General features: G+C 40.1%; 1 protein-coding gene across 1 annotated transcript in view; it reads right to left on the bottom strand.

The window, feature by feature from the left end:
- The window catches only part of msh3 (mutS homolog 3 (E. coli)), a 104,080-nt gene that overhangs the window by 45,780 nt on the left and 33,908 nt on the right, over window positions 1-24,392 (bottom strand). The window contains exons 12-19 of the mRNA XM_057832069.1: window positions 22,622-22,731; window positions 17,875-18,007; window positions 13,497-13,853; window positions 13,346-13,410; window positions 9,346-9,462; window positions 9,041-9,148; window positions 3,584-3,698; window positions 3,110-3,267 (exon numbers count right to left, since the gene is read on the bottom strand). Coding sequence (XP_057688052.1) covers window positions 3,110-3,267; window positions 3,584-3,698; window positions 9,041-9,148; window positions 9,346-9,462; window positions 13,346-13,410; window positions 13,497-13,853; window positions 17,875-18,007; window positions 22,622-22,731 — 1,163 coding nt within the window. The remainder of the gene's footprint in view (window positions 1-3,109; window positions 3,268-3,583; window positions 3,699-9,040; window positions 9,149-9,345; window positions 9,463-13,345; window positions 13,411-13,496; window positions 13,854-17,874; window positions 18,008-22,621; window positions 22,732-24,392) is intronic.

Below are 24,392 nucleotides of genomic sequence, written 5' to 3'. Positions count from 1 at the left end.
ACATGCATGCGCTCACTCACGCACACACAAGGTGTGTTAACAGAATTTTGGACCCCACTAGGTTAATTCAGAAAAACATGCTGAAACCAACAAAAAAGACAAATCCACACATCTGCAAGCCATTATGTCTAATCAGAGAGTTTAGCGAGGCCAAAAATACAGAGAAAATATTGTATATTGTACAGCAAGGAGTGGAAAGTGCACAAAGATCCCCTCCAACAAAGAAGTATTGTATTGTAGTAGAGCCGAACCATAATTCATCTCCTGTGTGGTGAAGGACACGATGAGATTACAGCGGATTACTCTGTAGTGTCATGCCTAAAATACTCCCTGCACAATGATTCATGGCGTCAGATTATCTTTTTTTTTTTTTCTCCAGGTTGTCATGCAATTACTCTATTGAGAAATAACAGACCTTTAATGTTGTCATGGTAACAGTCCATCAATACGAAATAGAAACCGTCATTTGCGGTGCTGTAGTAGAATTGAACTGAACGTTACTGAGGATCGCTAACTCTGATATGTGTTTCGAGTCAATGTGCACGCATGTCTGACAGGCACGTTGTAGCATATTCAATCTGTACATACACATGATTTTATTTTGACATGAATGCCGTAAAACTGTAGATTTGTGATTTGTGTGATCGAGTGCGTGCCCAATTGCACTTGGCTCACCTTCGTGTCCACAGTTACATTTGTTCATTCGCCCTTTCCCAGTCAATATAAATTGGACGTCTAGCACTGATAATGGCAGCCAATGAGTTGACAAGGAAGTGTCCCAAAACCAACAGAAAGTGACACCAAATCAAAAGGAAGAAACTTGGAAATCGACTGGAAAATGATCCAAAATTTACAGGAAAATACACCTGAGTATCTTTTAAAATAACATGCAAGTGACGCAAAATTAACTCATTGCCTGCCATTCACAACAATAGACGTCCAATTCATTTATACTGGAAGGTCTGGCTGTGAATGCTCATGTTCCAGTGCCATTGACAGCGCTTTACGTTCAATCCATTTTGGCATCCAGTAAGTCAAATTATTAGGCCAAAAATAAACTAGCACAGCCCACATGAGATCTTCACACACTGATGTAGTTTGATCTTATAAAACACAGATTAACAACTGACAAATTGATTTATCATCACACCTCTACTAACCATCCTCGTTTGGAGACATCGAGTGCACGAAGGCTGCAGGCTTGTACTTTTACTTTCTGCCCAACGTATCACGATATTGGCGATATAAGAGCCTCATGACGATATGTCATTTTATATCATTTTGACAATATATATCATCATATCGTACGTCACAAATTTATGGTAATAAAACTAAGACAAAATGAGCAATTTACAGTGGTATGAAAAAGTACGTAGAACCTTTTGGAATTTCTCACAGTTCTGCATAAAATCCCTATCAAATGTGTCAAAATGTAGGTCAAAATCACACTGATGTGAAAACAGTTTCTGCTTTAACTAAAGCCACACAGACATTTATACGTTTTCATATATTAATAAGAATTGCATGCAAATAATGACAGAAGGGGGATATTAAGTAAGTGAACCCTCTGCCTAAGGAGACTTAAAGAGCAATTGAAACTAATTTTTACCAAACAATTTAAGTCAGGTGAGTGCCCAATCACTGATGAGTGGTTTAAAGCTGCCCTGCTCAGTATAAAACACACACATGGTAAGAATTGTCTTCATGAGAAGTACTGTCTGATGTATTTGTATTTATTTTGATTCCCATTAGTTGTAACAAGTACAGCTACTCTACCTGGATTCAATTCAGCCTGCAACGTGCAAAACATTTACATCAGTGCTCACCTTATCTGATGTGCATAATGGCTGGCAAAATGGCAAAAGAGCTGTCTGACGACCTGCGATCAAAGATTGTTGATTTGTATAAAGCTGAGAAAGGATACAAAACCATCTCTAAAAGTCTGGATGTTCCTCAATCGACAGTTAGAGAAATTGTCTACAAATGGAGAGAGATTGGCACTGTTGCTTCTCTCCCAAGAAGTGGTCGTCCACCAAAGATGACGCCAAGAGTTCAGCGCAGAATACACAGAGAGGTAAAAAAGAACCTTAGAGTGTCTGCTAAAGACTTACAGAAATCACTGGCACAGTCCTATACACACTTCAACTATATGTAAAACTATGGCCAAGAATGGTGTTCATTAGAGGACTCCACGGAGGAAGCCACTGCTGTCTAAAAATGCTCGTTTAATGTTCGCAAAAAAGGCACTTGGACACTCCACAGATAATTTGGCAAAATAATTTGTAGACTGATGAAACAAAAGTTGAATTGTTTGGGAGTAAAACACAGCATCATGTGTGTAGGAAAAATGGAACAGCTCACCAACATCAACATCTCAGCCCCACCGTGAAGCATGGTGGAGGGAGCATCATGATTTGGGGCTGTTTTGCTGCCTCAAGGCCTGGACAACTTGCAATCATTAATGGAAGAATGAATTCAAAAGTTTATCAGGATATTTTGCTGGAAAACCTGAGGCCGTCTGTCAGACAGCTGAAGCCAAAAAGAGCACTGATGTTGCAACGAGACAATGATCCAAAACACAAGTAAATCCACTTCAGAAAAACAAAATACACGTTCTGGAGTGGCCAAGTCAAAGTCCAGACTTGAACCCCATTGAGCTGCTGGGGCATGACCTTAAAGACAGCGATTCATGCCAGACATCCCAGGAATCTGACTGAATTACAGAAGTTTGTAGAGAAGAATGGGCCAAGATTAGTCCTGACCGATGTGCCTAACAGATCTGCAGCTACAGGAAGCGTATGGTTGAAGTTATTGCTGCCAAAGGGGGGCCACAAAATACTAAATGTGATGGTTCACTTACATATCCCATCCACCACCACCCTTCTGTCATTGTTTGCATACTATCCACATTAAAATATGAAAACATATGTTTGGGTGGTTTTAGTTAAAGCAGATGCTGTTTTTTTCATCTGTGTGATTTTGACAAAAATCAGATCACATTTGATAGTGATTTTATGCACAAATGTGAGAAATACCAAAAGGTTCAGATTCTCTTACAGTGGTATGAAAAAGTAATATTGTGTGTAATCTAATCTAATCTTGGTCCTACCTGGTGTATATGCCATCTAAAATACCCAGCCGGGCCTCAGAGCTGGGCACGTAGGAGCCAATTTGGGCCATAACACAGATCAGGGCAACCTGGCGGATGTATGAGCTCTTTCCCCCCATGTTAGGACCAGTGATGATCATTGTTCTTTTTCCATCAGCCTGAAGTGAGGTACAAGAGAGCAGTTGGAACAAAGAGAGGGCTTGGGAAGGGATATACAGGCCAGTAATCAGATATTTGGACACTGAAGAGGTGGGTGGACAAGCAGCTTTGGCTTGTTGCAACAGAAACCCACTGAAGTTGTGACGGGCCAAGTGTGCTCGGGATTTGATACACCTATGTGTGTGTGTCTGTGAGAAAGGCTGCATACTACACATACCCCTGGCGATTTTACTTCGCAATTGGAAGTATGCATACTTATGCATCTTTTCGTTTTAGCTTTGTGCAATTCTTTGTGTGTAGAGTATGAGCACATACCTGTAGTTGCGTATCATTTTGCACATATTGGCCATGCCCTCTTATTAGTAGGTCTATAGCAGGGTGTCTGCCATCCTTGATCACAATCTGATGCTCACTGTCTGACACTTCTGGCCTGCAGCGCGACAAATAAAAAAACATTTCAGCTACGGACAAAACATTTGGCAATGCATAGAAATATTTGCTCATTTTACAACCAAACATTTCTATCAAATTGGAATTTTAATCTAGCCAAACTGAGAATAGATTTAATTGGGAAATGTTTGGTTTTTTTGCCCTGACACTTACAGCTGTGTCATATCAAACAGTTATCAATAATGCGCGCATAACTATAATGCTTTGCATGTTGGGGGGTAGCAAAGTGTAAACAAAACATGGCCGCCGAACTATCAAAGATATTACCAATTTAAAACTCCCAAACACATTCAGGGAAGTTTCATTAACAATACTGAAACTTCACATTTGTTTTTTTTTTTTGTACAATTTTTTGGTGTGTTCAATGTATTTATTCAGATTTAGTATTGGAAAAAGTAAATACATATAAGACATGATTTTCCCTTTTTTTCCCCAAAAGTATAATTCTTTTTAATTGCTTCATTGAGTGTGTCCTCTCAAATCAACTCATGCTGCTTAGAACAGCACACAACACAACACAATGAGTTGCCATACCATACTGCAGCCAATGTTTGATAAGTTAAACGAGTCGGAGCCTTTGAAAGCTCTCAAGCTTCTCTGGCAGGTTCAAAGCAGCTCCCTTGTCATTCATCGTTTACTTTAACAAGCAGCAGCTGCCTGGTAAGAAAGAAAAGCTTCAGGAGGGAGAATGAGAGGCTGTATGTGATTGGATGGGACATCTCTATAAAATCCTGCATTTTTTTTTAATTGAAAAAAAAATCCGCGATAAACTGAGGGTGCGATGTTTGACGCGCAAAGTAGCGAGGGATCACCGCGGCCATGTCTACACGTAGCAGGGTATTTGGCAAAAAGAAGAACTTTTTCCATGGATTGGCCGATCATCCACACGCACACGTACATTGAAACGAAGGTTCTTGAAAACTACGCCGAGAGTGAAGATGTGTGAATTCTGCATTTGTGTCACCATCATGTGGACACTGATAACCGAAGATTTATATGTGGAAACGTCACTGACTGACACAAACTTTGTCCCTACATCACACGAGATCAATGTTTACATTTAGATTAAATTTAACAGGTGCTTTTTTACTTCCATTAAGTAACACAAACTCTTGCAGTGCTTCATATTGAATACCACATGTGAAGGATGGCGTATTATGGACAATTATTTTTCACCCATTGTTATGAATGTACTTAAAAAATGAATGAATATGGTTGGCCGTAGAACCTTTTTTTTTTCCTAGAAACGTGCTAGTGTGGATGTAATTATTTTTTCCTGACGTATTCAGGCAGGATCCTTGGTTTAAAAAAAAAAAAACATTTTATATATTTATTGTCATCATTATCGGTATCATTGACAGTTACATGATGTGATATGATTACCCCGAAGGAAAAACCGAAGAAAAAGACAAGGGCTGACGGGAGAAGCATATGCTTGCCATGTCCCGTCCCCTTCAACCAAGGACGCACAATCAATAAATGGTAGAGTAGGCATTATACATTGCGATACATGAGCAGCTTTTTTTTTTTTTTTTTTTTTGTCTTCACATGAATTTTCTTCTCAAAAGTCATTGATTGGACATAACACTTAGGTAAAATTGTCCATCAATTGTGAGTTCATCGATTAGGGTGATTGTCAGATTTGTGTAAGGAGGAATAGCCAAGGGAGTCATGGAGGCCCACCTCCGCCACAATCCGCTCAGGTGGGTTAGTCTTCATCCACACTGGCCTGGTTGCCATGAGAGGGCGAGAACCAGCAGTGTGCCGAAAATGAAAAGCTCTTCCACATCCTCGATCTGAAGAGCCATCAAACATATGGGCCTCCACTTCCCCCAGCCATCCTCTGTATATCCAAACGTGAAGGTGTTGGCCGGACATGAGCGTTGACTCGATGTAGGTCGCATTGTTGAAAAAAATTCTGTCCAGTGAACTCAGCGACCAGTTCAGCAACTCCATTGTTACACAATTTTTACAGTTCAAATCAAGTGTACAGCATGCACATATGACAGCAGTTAATGTTCTGCATTTACGACGGGGCTTATTTTAAGGGCATGCTATGTTGTGACTACTTTATCTTTGCCACTGACATTCCTATCATTTATTTGTTGTGGGAACACTATGTTGTGTCTGCGTGTGTGGGAGTTGTTTTATAGTATTGAAGGTCAATCATGGTAGCGACTCAGAATACTGTCCTTGTATTTCCTTTTAAAGGCAGCCAGTGACCCTATGCTTGTCAGTGCTGGGTCAATAGCATTCCTGAGGCGAGCGCCAATGTTAGTGTCATATTTGTGTGTGTTCTCAGTTCTTTTTTCTTTATGCAGCACCCGATTGAGCCAGATTGGCGGGGTAATGCGACACACCTGTGCTTGATTAGGCAAGCTCAGTATTTAAGGAAGCCTGTCACCATCTGCAAGTGTCGGACTATTGCTTGCTATTTGCCTTGCTTACCGCCTGTGCGTTCGTCGTCAGCCTTCGAGTTTCCCGACGTTCTACGGTCATATTTCTGGTCTGGTCATCTTTACTTTAGTGCTCTTTTGGGCTTTGTAGTTAGATTCTTGTACTCTGTTATATTCATGCATTCTAGCGTGCTCTCTTAGTTGTAGTTTGTTAAACTCGCATTTTTCGCGTGCTCCCTTTGTTGTATTTTGTTAAACTCGCATTTTTCGCGTGCTCCCTTTGTTGTATTTTTTTTAAACTCGCATTTTTCGCGTGCTCCCTTTGTTGTATTTTTTTTAAACTCGCATTTTTCACGTGCTCCCTTTGTTGCATTTTATTATACTCGCGTTTATTGGCGTGCTCCCTTTGTTGTACTCGCATTTTTGGCGTGCTCCTTTTGTTGTACTTATTAAATACAAACATTCGCTCTACCTGATCCCCTGGTCTGTTTTTGGGATCCACATCAACGGCTTGCCGTTCATAACAGTTAGTAACCGAAAATGATTTAGGTAGAAGGTAGTTCTAACATGGCGAAAAGTAAACAACCTACTCCCTCTCAAATCATAGTTGGATTTCCTCGCTTGGAATCGAATTTGTAAGTTAGCCGGAAGACAATTGGAGTGGGCCTTGTACATCATCTGAACAGTTTTGAAGTGTATCAAATCATAAAATTTTAAAAGCTTGGATTTGATGTAAAGCTCATTTGTGTGTGATATGAATGGCGTGTTGTGGACCTTGCTAGGTCTAGGCATGGCCTGAATTGATTTTGAAAAATCCATAGGGAAAAAAAGCACTTCATGTATCGTGCTTTGGATATATCAACTTCAGGACCTTCTTTTCAGGACTCATTAGCTTCCACGACTTCTGCCACCGTCGCCCCATCGCTAGTATACCCTCAAAAGCCGGAAAAACTGGCAGGAAAAACCTATATGGTGTCAATTTGAGTAATGGCGAGACCGTAGTCAGAGTTTTTGATTGGAGTTGGCTAGAACCAACTAGCAGTATGAAAGTATAAAACGCTCCGTGCTTGGAAGCATGATCATGGAATTCACTCAATAAAGTGCTTAATACTCAATAAAGTATTGATATAAAATAATTGAAGGCTAATTTTGCAGTATAATTCCTTTTATTGCAGAGCCTATCAACTACCGGAGTATAAGAATGTTTTGGCTGCGAGAGAGGCCTGTAATCCACTAATTGATACAAGTACTTATTGATCATTGGACTTAACGCCACTAACAAAGTATTCAGGGCAAAAGTGCGTGTTGTTTGTTGGAGTAAGGTTCCCCCTTCTAATTCTCTGTAGCCACGCATCTTTCGGAATTCTGTAAAATAGTTGTCCAGGGTTCCATTTACGATTGTTGGAGAAGCACAGCAAAAGTCATTTTCCCACATTTTTTATTGTAGTTTTTCATTACGAGCATAACAAAGGCTGCGATGCATTGCGTTTACCCTGTAGCAACTCGCTAGCTACCCCCCAAGGCGCAAAGCATTATGGTAATGGTGAAATTGCGAATCACTGACAATGGCAGCCAAGGTTCTACCTCTGGAAAATCAAGGAAGAGGAAGCAGATGATGATGATGATAAAGATCCCAGGATGAAGGGCTGGGGAATGTTCAAATGTGAAGGGGTTGCACTGAATGAAAGGATTGCAATATTTAATATAGGAGTGGAACCAGTGCAAGGAGAGTCTGAAGTGAGAGAGCGTCAAAGGTCGCACTCAGATCAGGGAGAACGTGTATGCAAAGTCAGCAAGAATCAACTCCAAAGAGGAGCAGGGACTGTCACGCTTATTGAAAAAGGATGAAAGTCAAGAACTTTCATCCAGTGGAAAGAGTGAATAATGGTGGATATGAGAGGGATTAGGGAGAAGAGGGTGAATTTGAGCATGGTTGAAAGGAGGGGATCCAGTTGGCAGGTTTTGAATTTATGAATGAAAGGATTTCAGAGATTTTGATGGCATCAGGGAGGAAGAAAGTGGTAGATGATTAACCGTTGGGGAGAGGCAACATATTGCAACCTTTTGCTCGGACATTTTAAATGAGGGTTGTCCCGATCGCATATTTTTGTATATCTTTTACAAGTACAAGACACCAGATTTTGAGGATCTGAGGATACAGAGTACAGATCCAATACCTCGGCAATTTATTTATTAATATGTTGCAAAACATACATTGTTTTTGTTTATTTTGAATATCCTTGTCGATCTTGATCATTCTGTTACTTTGTAGCCATTAAGAAAAATTCTAAAAACACTTTTTTTTTTCTCTTATAAAAATGTTGCATTGAACACAACATAGTTTTTTGTTTCTTTTGACGATACCCCCTTGCACATCATATTTTGTTGCTTTCTAGCCCTTAAATTAAAAAAAATCTTTTTCACCCGATTCTGATCTTCTGAAAATGGCGTGCTCAGGCCAGATTTGCGATCACATGATCGGATTGGGGACATCCCTAATCACCTCTGGGTGATTTGGTAGGCCTTAACTGCCATTAACAGCGATAGACATTAAATCTATTATATCTGGGGAGGCTACCATCTAGTGATCATGTATCACTGCTACTGGCAGTGATGGATGTTCAATCCAAGATGACTGGGATGGCTGGCAGTGGTCGATATTGCCCGAGTTCTGATCACGTGATTGGATCATCTCTATTTTAAACTGTATTGGATATAGTCAGTGTGGCGTGTGCATTTTAGTGAGCGAGAGTAACGTTGGCGATCTGGCTTATCGTCCAAGTGAGCCCAATCCGCGCGCACACCCACGCACCGCCTGCCCGAGACTATAGGACACGACACAGGCCTCTCACACACATATTGTATATTAATACACACTCAAGCGCATGCACATAGACAACGAGTACACAGAGTACAATTACATCACCTGCAATAGTCCCCATGTTTGGCCACCTCAGCCAATGAGAAGAGACAGTCCATGGTTGCTAGGTGACTAATGGCCCTTTTGATGGTGTGATAGTGCTCCCCAAACTGACTGCAAGAGAGCAATGAGAGGAAGGAAGATATTTGCAAGCGTAAATGATAAGAAATACATAATTGTATTTGCAGTAGACGACACTGCCGGTGCTATTGAAAAGAACATGACTGTGACAGGAAATTTTAGGGACTGACTCAACACTCAAAGCTATGTTTGTTATTTACAGCCATGTGTTCAGCGTGTGCATGACGTACTCCATAAAATTGGTCCACTCCCTCTGGCAGTCCAGCAGCAGCTGCTCACGGAGCTTCAGCAGCTTCTTGTGGTGCTCCACCACAAATGGAGACTGATACCTGCTGACTGACTTGGTGCTGCACAGCAACAAAAAAAAAGATGATATTCATTGGAAGAACTTACAACATAGATTCCAGTAATTTATATTAAAATAAGCCCACTGCTGAAATCAAGCCGTGTCCTCCTGACGAGTATCCCAAAAAGTCGCACTCAAGACATTAAGTGAATCAAGACTGCTTTGCCTCCCAGTTCAAATGGATCAGACATCCATCGCTGTCATTTTAAATCATTTTACTGAATTTAACGCTCCAACGGAAATTATTTTCCACCGCTAGAACGTTCTGAGGCATAGAGAGTGCAACTACTTTCAAAATGCTTGTGCAACGTATCAGATTATCCACAAAGTAAACCTTAAATTAGGTGACCTCGTCTCAATCTGTGCTCCTAGGAACACCTATACGATCAGGAATAAAAATCCAATCACTAGAACCAAAAAAAAAAAAAAAAGAATATTAAAGTGTACAAACCTTAGCACAGTGGCCAGATTAAAGCAAAAACTTGCGTTAATGAGTAAATTTTCTCTCAGTTTCAGGAGTGTGTTTGGTGAATTTGCCGTCAGCTAACTTGAAAATTTTATCCGTTAGCGTTAGAACGTCAAAAATTATCGAGAGGGTTTTGTTCGAACAGATCCAGGTTTTCTATGATGCAAAACAATCTTTTTAACTCATTTCAGTCTGGATTTCGGTCACAACACAGCACCGAGACCGTGCTTATCAAAGTCCTAAATGATATTCGTCGGAATACTGATGCAAGCAAATCAACTGTTCTACTACTATTGGATCTCAGCGTCGCATTCGACATGGTTGATCACAACATACTACTCAGCAGATTGGAACAGTGGGTAGGGCTTACTAACACTGTTCTTCAGTGGTTCACATCTTATTTACATGATAGGGATTTCAGTCAGAAAAGACCAAATTCACATATGAAGTGCCTCAAGGGTCAATTCTTGGACCACTCTTATTTAACATCTATATGTTTCCCCTAGCTCAGATTATGGAACAGTATGACATCTCCTATCACAGCTATACAGATGACACAAAACTCTACATTTCTGTGTCCCCACATGATTATAGTCCCTTAGTCTCCCTGATTAAATGCATTCATCAAATCAATGAATGGATGTGCAAGAATTTTCTCCAGCTAAATGCGGAGAAGACTGCATTGATCATTTTTGGGCCAAAAAAGGAAAGGTCAAAGATAAGCAGGCACCTTAGCACAATGTCACTAACAGCTACAAATCAAGTCAGAAATCTTGGCGTAATTATTGACTCAGACTTAAAATTTGATAGCCATCTGAAGTCCAAGACATGACAAGACATGGAAAAACTTATGCATGCATTCATTTTCAGTAGATTGGACTACTGCAACGGTATATTTATAGGTCTTGATAAAAAATCAGTCAGGAAGCTGCAGCTAGTACAGAATGCTGCAGCCGGAGTCCTCACAAATACAAGGAAAGTGGACCACATTACAACGGTTTTGAAATCGTTACACTGGCTTCCAGTGAGTCAAAGGATAGACTATAAAATACTACTGCTCGTCTAGAAAACACTTAATGGCCTTGGACCAAAATACATGCTTGATTTGTTAGATTCCTATGAAACATCCCTTAGATTGTTGGGTTCCTATGAAACTCTAACCCTAAAGTCGTCTGGAACTGGTCTTGTGTAAGTTCCAAGAACAAGAACCAAGCACGGTACAGGTAGCATTTAGTTATCATGCTCCTCACTGCTGGAAAAAGTTACCTGTAGGTCCGAAGAATGCTCAAACCGTTAGCTCCTTTAAATCAGGGCTAAAAACGCTTTTATTTAGCACAGCATATCCATAACTATGTATGTATTTCAAGCTATTTACTTTCTATTCCTCTTGTGCTTTATCTCCATTGCTGATTTCAATTATTATCATCATTATTTTTATTATTATTATTAGTAGTAGTAGTAGTTTTTTTTTTTTAATTGTATTCGTGATTAAATGGGATTTTTATGTATAATTTTATTTCCTGTTTCGATTGTCTCTGTATTAACGTTCTATTGATTCAATGTGATCTTTATGATCTTCATGTGATGTAAGCACTTTGAATTGCCTTGTGTTGAATTGTGCTATATAAACACATTTGCCTTGCCTAGATGTCGTCTTGCCAGGTGGCTGTGCGTAGCACTTTTTTCAATGATAAAATGCATATTTTGCAAGTAACCGTGCAACCAGTCATATACAGTGGGGCAAATATGTATTTAGTCAACCACTAATTGTGCAAGTTCTCCCTCTTGTAAATATTAGAGAGGCCTGTAATTGTCAACATGGGTAAACCTCAACCATGAGAGACAGAATATGGAGAAAAAAACAGAAAAGCACATTGTTTGATTTTTAAAGAATTTATTTGCAAATCATGGTGGAAAATAAGCATTTGGCCAATACCAAAAGTTGATCTCAATACTTTGTTATGTACCCTTTGTTGGCAATAACGGAGGCCAAACGTTTTCTGTAACTCTTTAAAAACTTTTCACATACTGTTGCTGGTATTTTGGCCATTCCTCCCTGCAGATCTCCTCTAGAGCAGTGATGTTTTGGGGCTGTCGTTGGGCAACACGGACTTTCAACTCCCTCAACAGATTTTCTATGGGGTTGAGACTGGCTAGGCCACTCCAGGACCTTGAAATGCTTCTTACGAAGCCACTCCTTTGTTGCCCTGGCTGTGTGATTGGGATCATTGTCATGCTGAAAGACCCAGCCACGTCACATCTTCAATGCCCTTGCTGATGGAAGGAGATTTTCACTCAAAATCTCTCGATACATGGCCCCATTCATTCTTTCCTTTACACGGATCAGTCGTTCTGGTCCCTTTGCAGAAAAAAAGCCCCAAAGAATGATGTTTCCACCCCCATGCTTCACAATAGGTATGGTGGATGCAATTCAGTATTCTTTCTCCTACAAACACGAGAAACTGTGTTTCTACCAAAAAGTTCTATTTTGGTTTCATCTGACCATAACACATTCTCCCAGTCCTCTTCTGGATTATCCAAATGCTCTCTAGCGAACCGCAGACGGGCCTCGACGTGTACTGGCTTCAGCAGGGTGACACGTCTGGCAGTGCAGGATTTGAGTCCCTGGCAGCGCATTGTGTAGCCTTTGTTACTGTGGTCCCAGCTTTCTGTAGGTCATTCACTAGGTCCCCTCGTGTGGTTCTGGAATTTTTGCTCACCGTTCTTGCTATCATTTTGACGCCACGGGTTGAGGTCTTGCATGGAGCCCCAGATCGAGGGAGATTATCAGTGGTCTTGTATGTCTTCCATTTTCTAATAATTGCTTATATATACATACAATAATTTCTTTACACCAAGCGTTTTACCTATTGCAGATTCAGTCTTCCCAGCCTGGTGCAGGTCTACATTTTGTCTCTGGTGTCCTTCGACAGCTCTTTGGTCTTGGCCATCGTGGAGTTTGGAGTGTGACTGACTCAGCTTGCGGACAGGTGTCTTTTATACCGATAATGAGTTAAAACAGGTGCCATTGATACAGGTAACGAGTGGAGCCTCGTTAGAAGAAGTTCGACCTCTTTGACAGCCAGAAATCTTGCTTGTTTGTAGGTGACCAAATACTTATTTTCCACTCTAATTTGGAAATAAATTCTTTGAAAATCAAACAATGTGATTTTGTTTTTTTTCCACATTCTGTCTCTCATGGTTGAGGTTAACCCATGTTGACAATTACAGGCCTCTTTAATCTTTTCAAGTATGAGAACTTGCACAATTGGTGGTTGACTACATACTTATTTGCCCCACTGTATGTATGAAAATACTGGCACTAGATTGAGAAAATACTTGAAGTAGGTGGTGTTTCCGTTCCTTGAACAGAAAACAAAGCAATGCCCTCTCTTATAGCGCGTGTGTTGCAGCTCACCTGCTGACTTTGACCCAGTCACAAGGGACAATGGAGGACTGCGAGTTCTTCACTTCAATCAGAAACTGTAAGTGAAGTAGAAACACACACACACTCAGCTGCCATGTCGATGTTTAACTTTTCTCGTCACTCAGGCTACTACAGTGGGTACCTCCTGTCCTGACACAGTGATATAATCGAGGGCAGGGGCTTTCAGGACAAGTCGGACATCTCTGCGATGATTCTGAATCTGTAGTAGAACTTCCTGTATTTGCTCTCTTCTTTCCCGCAGCAGCGGGAAAGCTGACAGATCGGAGAAGAGTTCTGTCTTATTCCCACACTTGGCTGCCTTTTCGTCGAGCACGCCGAGGAAGCCGTGGGCCGGTGCTAAAAGGTCTGGAGTGTCCAGCAGGAGACCTCGAATGAGCCCGGATTGGACCTGCGCTCGAATAACTGGTAGCAGGGCCTGCAGTTCTAGTGCCAGGCAGCAAAGGCTGCTGATGATGAGGTAAAACTCCTGCGTGGAGGACTACACAACATTTAGGAAAAAAAAAAAAAGAAAGAAAACAGCCATTTCACACCTTTAATACTACGCTTTCACATTTCATGCCATTAAAACTCGAGATTGAGGCAAAATATCAACACGTAGTAAACACTTAGCGAGAGGTACGCCTGATAATGAGCAAAATAACTAAGTGTTTATTTTGCCCCAGAAGCATTTCCAATTGGAGAACACACTAACAAAAGCAGGCGAAATGTTATTGAGCATCAAAAGGCAGACACCAAATGACTTCAACAGTTTAATCAAATCATTTGATATAAATGGAGTTTCTTTAGTAATGCTGTTATTTGGTTTGGCATATTTTCAATTGCATTTAGTTGTTTACAATTGTACTTCCGATAGTCCAGGCACTCCGGCTTCCTCCCACATCCCAAAAACATGCATGGTAGGCTGATTGAGCACTCAAAGTTGTTCTTAGGTGTGGGTATGTACATGAATGGTTCTTGTATACAGCCCCTTTCACACACATATCCCACACACACTCACATATAGTAAATTCCCCATGTAAGGTGACACGGGATTTACTCGCGTCATTGCTTTCACTCATGGAGAGATATCCCGGGAATGACGCGGGTTGGACACTTTCACAGACTTGCACAGTGTTGCCCACTCAGCGCCCTCTGGAATTTTATAAGCCAGACATTATGTCATTTTTGGTCGGCGTCGACTGTCACAATGTTGGTCAAATCGTGTTTTGTTACAGAGCTGGTTGTGGGAGGGTTCTCGACGTCGTAACTGCAGCCAATTCAAGCTCATCAAGACTGTATTTAAGCTTAGGCGATCCAAGAGAAGGGTACCGTGATCTTAACTTACTGGGCACCATTCGACACCTTGTACTCTTGAATTTCATGCATTTCCTACCTTGTTCGTCTGCCACCCTTGTTTTGAAATCCCCTACGTTGTGCTGGTATTTGAGTGTATTCGTTGTGTTGTTTAATTGGCTCTCTGCCTACCGTTTAGGTTAGTATTATTAATCCCCGTCGACCTACTGTCACCGACCCATTGTGTTACTCCACCTTTTCCGTGATTGCGTGTATTTTTGTTTGTATTTAATAAACCCTTGAACGCATCCCTCTGTTGTTTTTTCGTTTCTGCAGTTGCGGACCCTAACATCAGCAACAAAATAAACCACACATTTCCAAAGATGGACGATGGACTCTCTTCCTCGGCTCAATGATCCAGTAGCAATTTAATCTTCTTTTTTCAGTTGTATTTAGCCATTTCCAGTTTGCCATGCTGATAATTGCTATGTTTGTTTACCGCTTTTCATCTTACTGCAAAGAAAGAGGAAATGACAATCGACCCGCCATGATATTTACGTCATCAGCCATCATGCTGTGACCCGGGAATCAAACCCTTACTTTCAGACATGCCTCGTCCCGGGAAAGTCTCGGACATAATACAAAGACCCTTTAATGTCCGCGTCATCTCCGTGTCAGTCGACCCAGGAAATTGCTTTCACACTCAAGGGCTATCCGTTTAAATCTCGGGATTTTAACATTTTTCAGGTGCGTGACAGGGGCTTTTGTGTGTACTGTGATTGGCTGGCAACCAGTTTAGGATGTACCCCGCCTCCTACCCGCAGTTAGCTGGGATAGGCTTCAGCACCCCCATGAAGATAAGCAGTTTAGAAGATGAATGAATGAAAAACAATTGCACTTCCTTCTACTAACTATTTGCTGTCCATTGGCAATAATGGTCATTATGTTCATTTTAATGGCGTACCGCACGCATGCTATTTATAGACCGTGACCTCTCATCGTAAAGCGGAAGTAAAGCCGAAGTGGGACATTATAGACCCGCCTTCGCACAGAAACAACGTAATTTGTGCTACTTTTCGCTGGTAATCTTTGAAAATCGAACATGCCGATCACGCATTGCTTTTTTGGAACTTGTGGAAACGACTCTAGAAATTACGACACTTGAAGGAAGTTTTCTTCATACGTTTCCGGAAACCAAAAACTCAGGAGGAAAAAATGTGAAGACCGAATCAACTTGCGCGGACTTTAACAACAGCTCGGTGAATCCATTCACATTTCATATGCAGTAAACATTTTGTTGGGTTGTCATGGTCTTTCAGAGGACAAAGAGGTAAGCCATTTTTATATTTTAACTTATTTCTTTAGCGTAACGTTGTGCCATACTGCTTCTGTCTGACAATGAATGACCTGAAAAGAATTACAATGGTATCTGACTGCCAGTGTTACCGTTTCTGTTACACACACACACACACACATATATATTATATAAACAGCTTTGGTAAGGGGGAAGTGTAAATAAATGATAGAATTAAGATTTGTTATCAATGAAAAATTAAAAGTGTTCGTTGGCTGTCACTGAGTAGCATTTGCGATCGCTACACAAAGCTAACTAAATTACCCCCAAGAACGGTAAGAGATGTAGGACAACCAGAGGATATATAAGAAAGGCAGGGCTGATGGTAAAGCATAGCTTGTTGAAACAGGAGAATGTTATTGTCTGTCGCGTCGCTAAAAAAGCTAAGGCTATGCTTAGGTCGGCTCGTTTTTTTCGTCCTTTTCAGCCTTCGACACTCAAGCCATCTCTTTAACTGAACATTTTTATGTTCTTCCACATCTTTGCCAGTGAATTTGGCACCAGGCACATCATTTTCGGAGAGAATTGGTAGGGTTAGCTCTGTAAAAATCTCCTTCGTACACGATTTCCATTCATGTCCTATTAGGGACAAACGGTGGCTTGTCCCTACTTAGAAACAGTAGCTAATGTCATGAATATTAATAAGCGGAAGTGACGTGTTGCTTGCGGTACGCCATTGGGAGTGGCTAGCAAAAACCTCTGCCTGCTCAAATGGATTGCACGTCTATCGCTGTTAATGGCAGTGTATGGGTTAATGCGAAAACATACATGAGTGTCCCTAAGTTATCATCAATGTTTCATACAGAAAAATGGTGCTCTGAATTTCTACTTCTCTTGAAAAACAGATACACAGAGCCCTCATTTAAAAATAGCTCAAAGAGCACAGCATTGTGTCAATGAACTATTAAGGACAATTGAAGAACAAGTAACGTTTGTACCTTCAATCACACCAAAGCGGTGATCATTAAGATGGTTCATATCAACAGTATTGATTTATCAATTCACTACATGGGCATGCCTCTTGGGAAGATAGGCTATTGTACTTTATGATACCCATTATGGGAACGACAGTGGACTTTTGCGTCATTGAGGGTTAATGAGAGTCACAGTGTGACAATGCTTTCAGGTATTAATCACACACTGCTGTTTTACTGGTGTCCTTGTGTCAGTAGCCATTCAATTCCTTCTTCTTATGACTCCCTCCATACACCCCACACAATGTTAAACAGTCCCATTCATCTACAGGGGGCCAACTTAACAATTAGGGTACTTCTGCATGTGTATGCATGCGCATTTGTGTGTGTATAGAGTGACATTTATGTTGCTTTTGTCTATTTGATGGATTTAAGAGTCGAATGCTGAAATGGGCCTCGAGACCCTGTGACATTTTAAAGAAGAATCAGATGGGAAATGAGATGGTGTAAACCTTTCAGGTATTCCCTGCCTCTCTCTCTCAGCGTCCGGATGGGATTTTTTTTTTTGTTTAATATTCAAAGTTTTATTGTACTCAGAATATAATGGAACTTCACATCAGCAATTCAGACCCAGAGAGCGAGAATTTTTTATTTTTTTTTTAATCTTATTGGAGTGGGCAACTAACCATGCATGTTTGACCGATTGGTTTTCATAAATTTTGGGAGATGTGCCTATTCTGTGCAAGACATGAGTATAAATGACAGCACATACAGCACAACATAGTCTTCATGCAAATTAGAACTTCATGCCATGGTGGAGGTACACTCTAATGTTTGACTGGCATTTTAGTAAAGTTTATTTAATATTTAAAATTATCAAGATTTGTGTGTAGATTTGCACAAGGTGTGAAAGTCAACTAAGCTTGAGGCCTTGCCCTTTATTTTGGGTTTATTGTTACCTTTTTGTTGAAAATGCTGCAAATGCCTCTCTCCAGATCAGGTAAATGCACCAGCAGGGATTTTGCGGAGTTTAATGTGAGAGAATCAGACTCCAGGATTTCCTGCACAGCATCCTGCCGTTCCGAGATTGACCTAGAGGTCCAAACAGAATTTGCTGCTTGGAGACATGCAACCACTTTACATTCAAAGACAAAATTCATCCGAGCGGGAACCATTACTTTTGATAGTATTAGGCAATGCTATCACCATTTGCTAACTTTGTGGCCAATGCAATGGATTGATCCAATATGGTGAATGAACTAACGTATCAACACCTCGATCGTCAGGCACAGCCCCCACAACGCTCGCCTACATCGAACAGGTGCTTTCTATGTTATTGAGATCTGTCCACATTTTTTATAATTCCAATAGGACCTCATCTGACATAATTCACATGTATCACGTACAAAGTATCACAAGAACAGTTTATTAAGAAAAAACAAACCCAAAGTAATTAAACCAACATCAGAAACTATCTGTGATGCATTGTCATATAATTAAAATATGCAAACAATATGGAGGCTGAAAATAGGTTGAGGAGTGTTTTTGCATAAACTGAGCGTAGCGCTCAATCACACCTTTAATTAATCCACTGTGAAGGACACACATACAGAATACTCTCACAGCCACCTGCCTCCTCTTGATATGTTCTGGATCTGCATCTGACCTAGACCTGGTCTGTCTATCTAACGGGTAAAGGTAGTACATTGAACATAAATGTGACATTTGAAAGCTTGAAACTAAATCATGTACTATTCTTGCTCAAATCTGCATTAACACGGATTACGGCTTCACTGTTAATATTTATTTATTTATTTATTTGTTTTAACAACCAAATTCTTTAAGACAACAGTTAAACTATTTTCCTTCATCTATGATTTCAATTAATTACTCAACAATTTGTGCATTAATATAATACCCTCCAAAATTACACTTTTCAGGAGATGGAGAAAAAAATGATTGAGTTTTGACATAGGAAGTCTTGACCCGATGGCAGTGCCGTATTTTTCGGACTATAAGTCGTACCTGAGTTTAAGTCGCACCAGCCCAAAAATGCACAATGAAGAAGAAAAAAAAAAAAACAAGTCGCACTGGAGTATAAGTCGAATTTTGGGGAGTAATTTACTTGATAGAATCCAACAAATAGAACATATATGTTATCTTGAGAGGCAATTTATAATGAAAATACAATGGTAAATGGTGTTATACCTATATAGCGCTTTTCCACCTTTCAAGGCGCTCAAAGCGCCTTACACTAAGGGAAGAACATGCTGAACAACGAAATGCGAACGTGGCCGGTATGTTAACGTAACATAACTATTAAGAGTTATTCAGATAACTATAGCATAAAGAACACGCTAACAAGTTTACCAAACCATCAGTGTCACTCCAAAACACCAAAATAACATGTGAACTGATATTATAATGTGTTAATAATTTCACTCATACAGTAAGTCGCTCCAGAGTATTAGTCGCACCCCCAGCCAAACTATGAAAAAAACTTATGGTCCGAAAAATACGATAATATACAGAGACAATACAGTGTTACCTCTACATACGAAGTTAATTCGTTCCAGGACCGTGTTTGTAAGTCGTAATGGGTCGTATGTTGCGCAGGATTTTCATTATAATTCCATTAATTTTTTTCCACAGTCTCAAAACCTACACTTAATCATTAATAAATACTGCTGGTACTATTACAAATGGCAATTACATAACAGATCAATTATAAATAAAAACCAGAATAATTAAATAATAATCATAATAATAATTCCTGTAATAATGTAACGAATCGGGTTCTAATGTGGCGGACGTGTTTTTCGTGCTGTACCTAAATGCACCGCGTCACTGACATGACAGAGAGAGTGAGAGGTGCAGTTGAGATATTACTTTCTCTTTTAATGTTTTGTTGAGAGCACCGTCAAATGCGGCCGACAGTAGGAGTTGTGTTGCACAAGTTCTGAAATAAGAGATAAAAACTTGACCAAGCTGCCGATTTCTTTGGCGATGTTACTACAATAATAATTGTCACCTTAACTTATGAAGAATGGCGAACGGAGGTCGGAGGAGGACCGTGGAGATCGTATAGATTCTACAGCCGTATTGTTAGCCAGTTCATGGATGCGCACCCCACGCTCATATTTTTCTATCATTTCCATCTTCATTTCAATGGTAAGCGTCACCTTTTTCCTTGTTTCACCACCTGCACTAACCTTCTTGGAACCTGTGTTGATTTCTCTCACCAAAAAAAAAAAAAAAATCCACAGTGCGTCCGTCTGTGTCTCTGTCATGTCATATTTCGAACATGTCGTCAGATGTAGAAAGAAATGGCGAATCAAATTTTACATCGGATGTCAAAAAGATCGTGTGTCGAAGCGATTGTATGTCGAGGTTCTATTGTATATATATACATATATATACATATATACAGTACTGTGCAAAAGTTTTAGGCAGGACACCTGCCTGAAACTTTTGCACAGTACTGTATATTTTTATTATATTATGTATATACAGGATATACTGTATGTATATATTTTCCCCAAGTGGAAGCTTCCATGATCCTAATAAATTTAATAATTAAAAAACATTTAAAAAAAAAAAAAAAAATATATATATATATATATATATATGTATTAGGGCTGTCAAACGATTAAAATTTTTAATTGAGTTAAATACAGCTTAAAAATTAATTAATCGTAATTAGTCGCAATTAATCGCAATTCAAACCATCTATAAAATATGCCATATTTTTCTGTAAATTATTGTTGGAATGGAAAGATAAGACACAAGATGGATATATATATTCAATATGCAGTACATAAGGACTGTATTTGTTTATTATAACAATAAATCAACAAGATGGCATTAACATTCTTAACATTCTGTTAAAGCGATCCATGGATAGAAAGACTTGTAGTTCTTAAAAGATAAATGTTAGTACAAGTTATAGAAATTTTATATTAAAACCCCTCTTGATGTTTTCGTTTTAATCAAATTTGTAAATTTTTCAATCAAAAAATAAACTAGTAGCCCGATATTGTTAATGTCAATAATTACTTACACAATGCTCATGGGTGCTGAAACCTATAAAATCAGTCGCACCCAAGCGCCAGCAGAGGGCAGCAAAACTCCACAAAACACAATTATCAAGTGGGCATTTCACTGTACTGTCATTTAAATCTGTCTGAGCGGGGCATGTGCATTAATTGCGTCAAATATTTTAACATGATTAATTTAAAAAATTTATTACCGCCCGTTAACACGAAAATTTTGACAGCCCTAATATATATATATATATATATATATATATTATACATACATACACACATATAAATAAATTCCAATATCCGTGTCCTGGTAGGGCTTCCACAACTTGGCTCATACCACTACCCTGCCCATATTTCAACTGTATGCACAAATAGCTAATTGGGACTTAGAGTGTGAAGCGTTGTTTTTGTCAAGGATGACGAAAATATTTTGTCTACGAACAATTGTTATGATGCCGATAACGAGACGATAACGAGCTAATAACGTGTCTTGGGAGACAAAAACATAACGAGATGAATGCTAGTTTTCTTCTGATGAGATGAGGACGAGAAGAAAATGGGCCGTAGTATCAGTCAATGTGTGACATTTTCTTATGGTATGTATAATTAGCCTGCATTGTAGCAGTGTTTGATTGTGTCAGTCATGTGACATGCTGTGCTCTCAACCCCCAACACTCGCCAGTGTTCTCTCCAGGCTTGCTTGTTTTGAAATACATGGTGAAATGTGCTTTTTTATCTTGGCAAGAATGGATATGCAATGTTGCCTTAGCCTAAAAATGTCTGTGCTGAGTGATCATCACATACGAAATGTAACTCGTAGCGATAGCATAGCATTAGCATTAGCTTTAGAGTGGCGAGCGTCCTCTTAAAGTTTGCAGTCCTGCGTCCAGCACAGTGTAATAAATTGAAAAGAATGTCCTGTTTTCCTGCTGAGTGTCTATTATCATAGGAAGAAGAGCTGCGTTCAGTGGTTTGGACATAACTAGCAGTTTACATCTCATTTTTAATAATGATCATAGTTTAGACAGCACTGCTCCTGACTAACTGCTGGCAGAACCTGTTTTTTCTTATAAGAGTTTGCATACATATTTCAAAACGTAGACTGTCAAAATTGTTGGAATTTCTTTTTTTCAGACTAAAAGCTTTGAGTTTTTACCGACGAAAACATTAGTATTTGTCAACCAAAACTAGACAAAAACTGCTTGAGTATTCGTTGACCAAAACTAGACAAAAACTGCTTGAGTGAGTATTCGTCGACCAGAACTAGGCGAAGACTAACCAATTTTGAAATGACTACCATATGACAAGGACTATTAAGTATTTTAATCAAAAGACTCTGACGAAAATTAAAAGGGCTACACAAACAACACTGGTGCGTGACCAAGCTACTCTTAAGGAGAATATTGACGGATGAATGAATAGAATATAAAGATAAATGTACGCAGGGGTCCTCCATTGCCTTCATTTTTTATGAATTCCTGCTAACATCCAAGACTGATTTTTTTTTTATTAACTGGAACATCAAAAAACCGATTCACTGATTTGCACATCATTGTTCTTTTTTCTTTTTGCGCTTGTTTCTAAGTGGCTAAACAAACCTTATGGCTAAAGCTTATAGTGCAGCCTGTTGCTCTGGCAGACCAACAGATAGGATACTCACTGTGGGTCTGTAAGAGGACGAGTCACCCACTTCCTCATGAGCCTCCTCCCAAATGGAGTGCGCGTGTGGTCCAACACCCACAGCAGACTGCCCCTCACACCACCATCTGTCTTTTATGGAAACCACAACGGCATTGTAACACGCATTGAATAATTGGAGAAAACTGATTTCGCTCTTTTACAAGGAAGGGAAGTACAGTAAATGCGGAGAGAGGACTTGAGCTAAAACCTAATCCGGTATGTATGCATATGTGTGTGTAGTTACGCAGAGGATATCTGACATCCGTGTGCCCCACAGGAGTCGTACTGAACCTTTGAGCCGTCGCCCACGCAAGCCTCAGTCATCACTGAACAATTTGCTGGGAATGGAGAGTAAGTTTAAATCAGCTGGTAAATCTTTACAGCCCACATTAGGAAGTAAATTTTGCCGAACATTGAGTTTGACTGGAGCATAAATGACTAGTCATATGTTTAAATCTTTATCCTTTATAACATAGCGATTAACAACGTAATTCAATTCAATATGACCGGTATAACAGCGTGTGAATACGATTATTTAGATCAGTGGGTCTTAACCTTGGTACTGAACCCCGCAACTTTGATATGTGTATTCACCGAACAGTTCAGTCAGATAACAAAGCTTTTTTTTTTCCTTTTTCTTCAAATTCAACACTGATATATATATATATATATATATATTTTTTTTTTTTACCCATTCTGTTCAGCTGATTAACACGTAGAATGGAAATCTGAGGTTTCGATTAGTCTGAACAGTTTTAATGGATCACATGGGAGTATGACATAGTCCCATTGTGATCATTCAACATGCCTCGTTTATTAGGAGAAAACAGCGTACAAGAAGGGGTTGAAGAGGGATAGCAGAAAGGCGAGAGGCAGTGAGAGAGACACAGAAGAATCACAACAACAAGAAATACATTTAATGCCTACACTAACTATGATTATGTTGGTCCTATCGTTAGCTAGTTGTATTTCTGGTTGACACCATGTGGAGGGCCTTATGACCAAGGAGAAAAAGGAGGGGGGTAAGATTCAGAAAAATTAGTGATTGGGATGAGTGGAGTATAAAGAAATCATCCATGTGAGGTGTAGAACCCAGTATTTGTCGAATCCCTTGTGAGTGTGAATATGTTGGCATCCTATTCTATGCTGCCTGATCGCTAATCCTGACACCAAGTTTTTCTACTTGTCTAATTGCACCTAGTCATGTGTGAATCCCATCAGACATGTGATAGTCCTGCAGCCGAGTGGAAATACCGCGCGGGCGCCGCCTCAGGGCCACGAGGGAGCAAGCCAGCGCAACCCATTCCTTCTCCTGCTGTCCAGCAATGGGGCCGCCGTCATCCCCCCAGGATCCAGGATCCTGGGTGGGATGATGAGGGGACCTGGTGAATGACCTACAGAGAGCTGGGACCACAAAGGCTACTATCAGTAACACAATGCGCCGCCAGGGACTCGAATACTGCACTGCCAGACGTGTCCCCCTGCTGAAGCCAGTACACGTACAGGCCCGTCTGCGGTTCGCTAGAGAGCATTTGGATGATCCAGAAGAGGACTGGATGAAACCAATATAGAACTTTTTGGTAGAAACATAGGTTCTCGTGTTTGGAGGAGAAAGAATACTGAATTGCATCCGAAGAACACCATACCCACTGTGAAGCATGGGGGTGGAAACATGCGTTGGGGCTGTTTTTCTGCAAAAGGACCACAACAACTGATCTGTGTAAAGGAAAGGATGAATGGGGCCATGTATC

The sequence above is a fragment of the Corythoichthys intestinalis genome, chromosome 3, assembly GCF_030265065.1.
Source record: "Corythoichthys intestinalis isolate RoL2023-P3 chromosome 3, ASM3026506v1, whole genome shotgun sequence".
Lineage (NCBI taxonomy): Eukaryota > Metazoa > Chordata > Actinopteri > Syngnathiformes > Syngnathidae > Corythoichthys > Corythoichthys intestinalis.
This window is presented reverse-complemented; position numbering and strand designations above follow the sequence as displayed.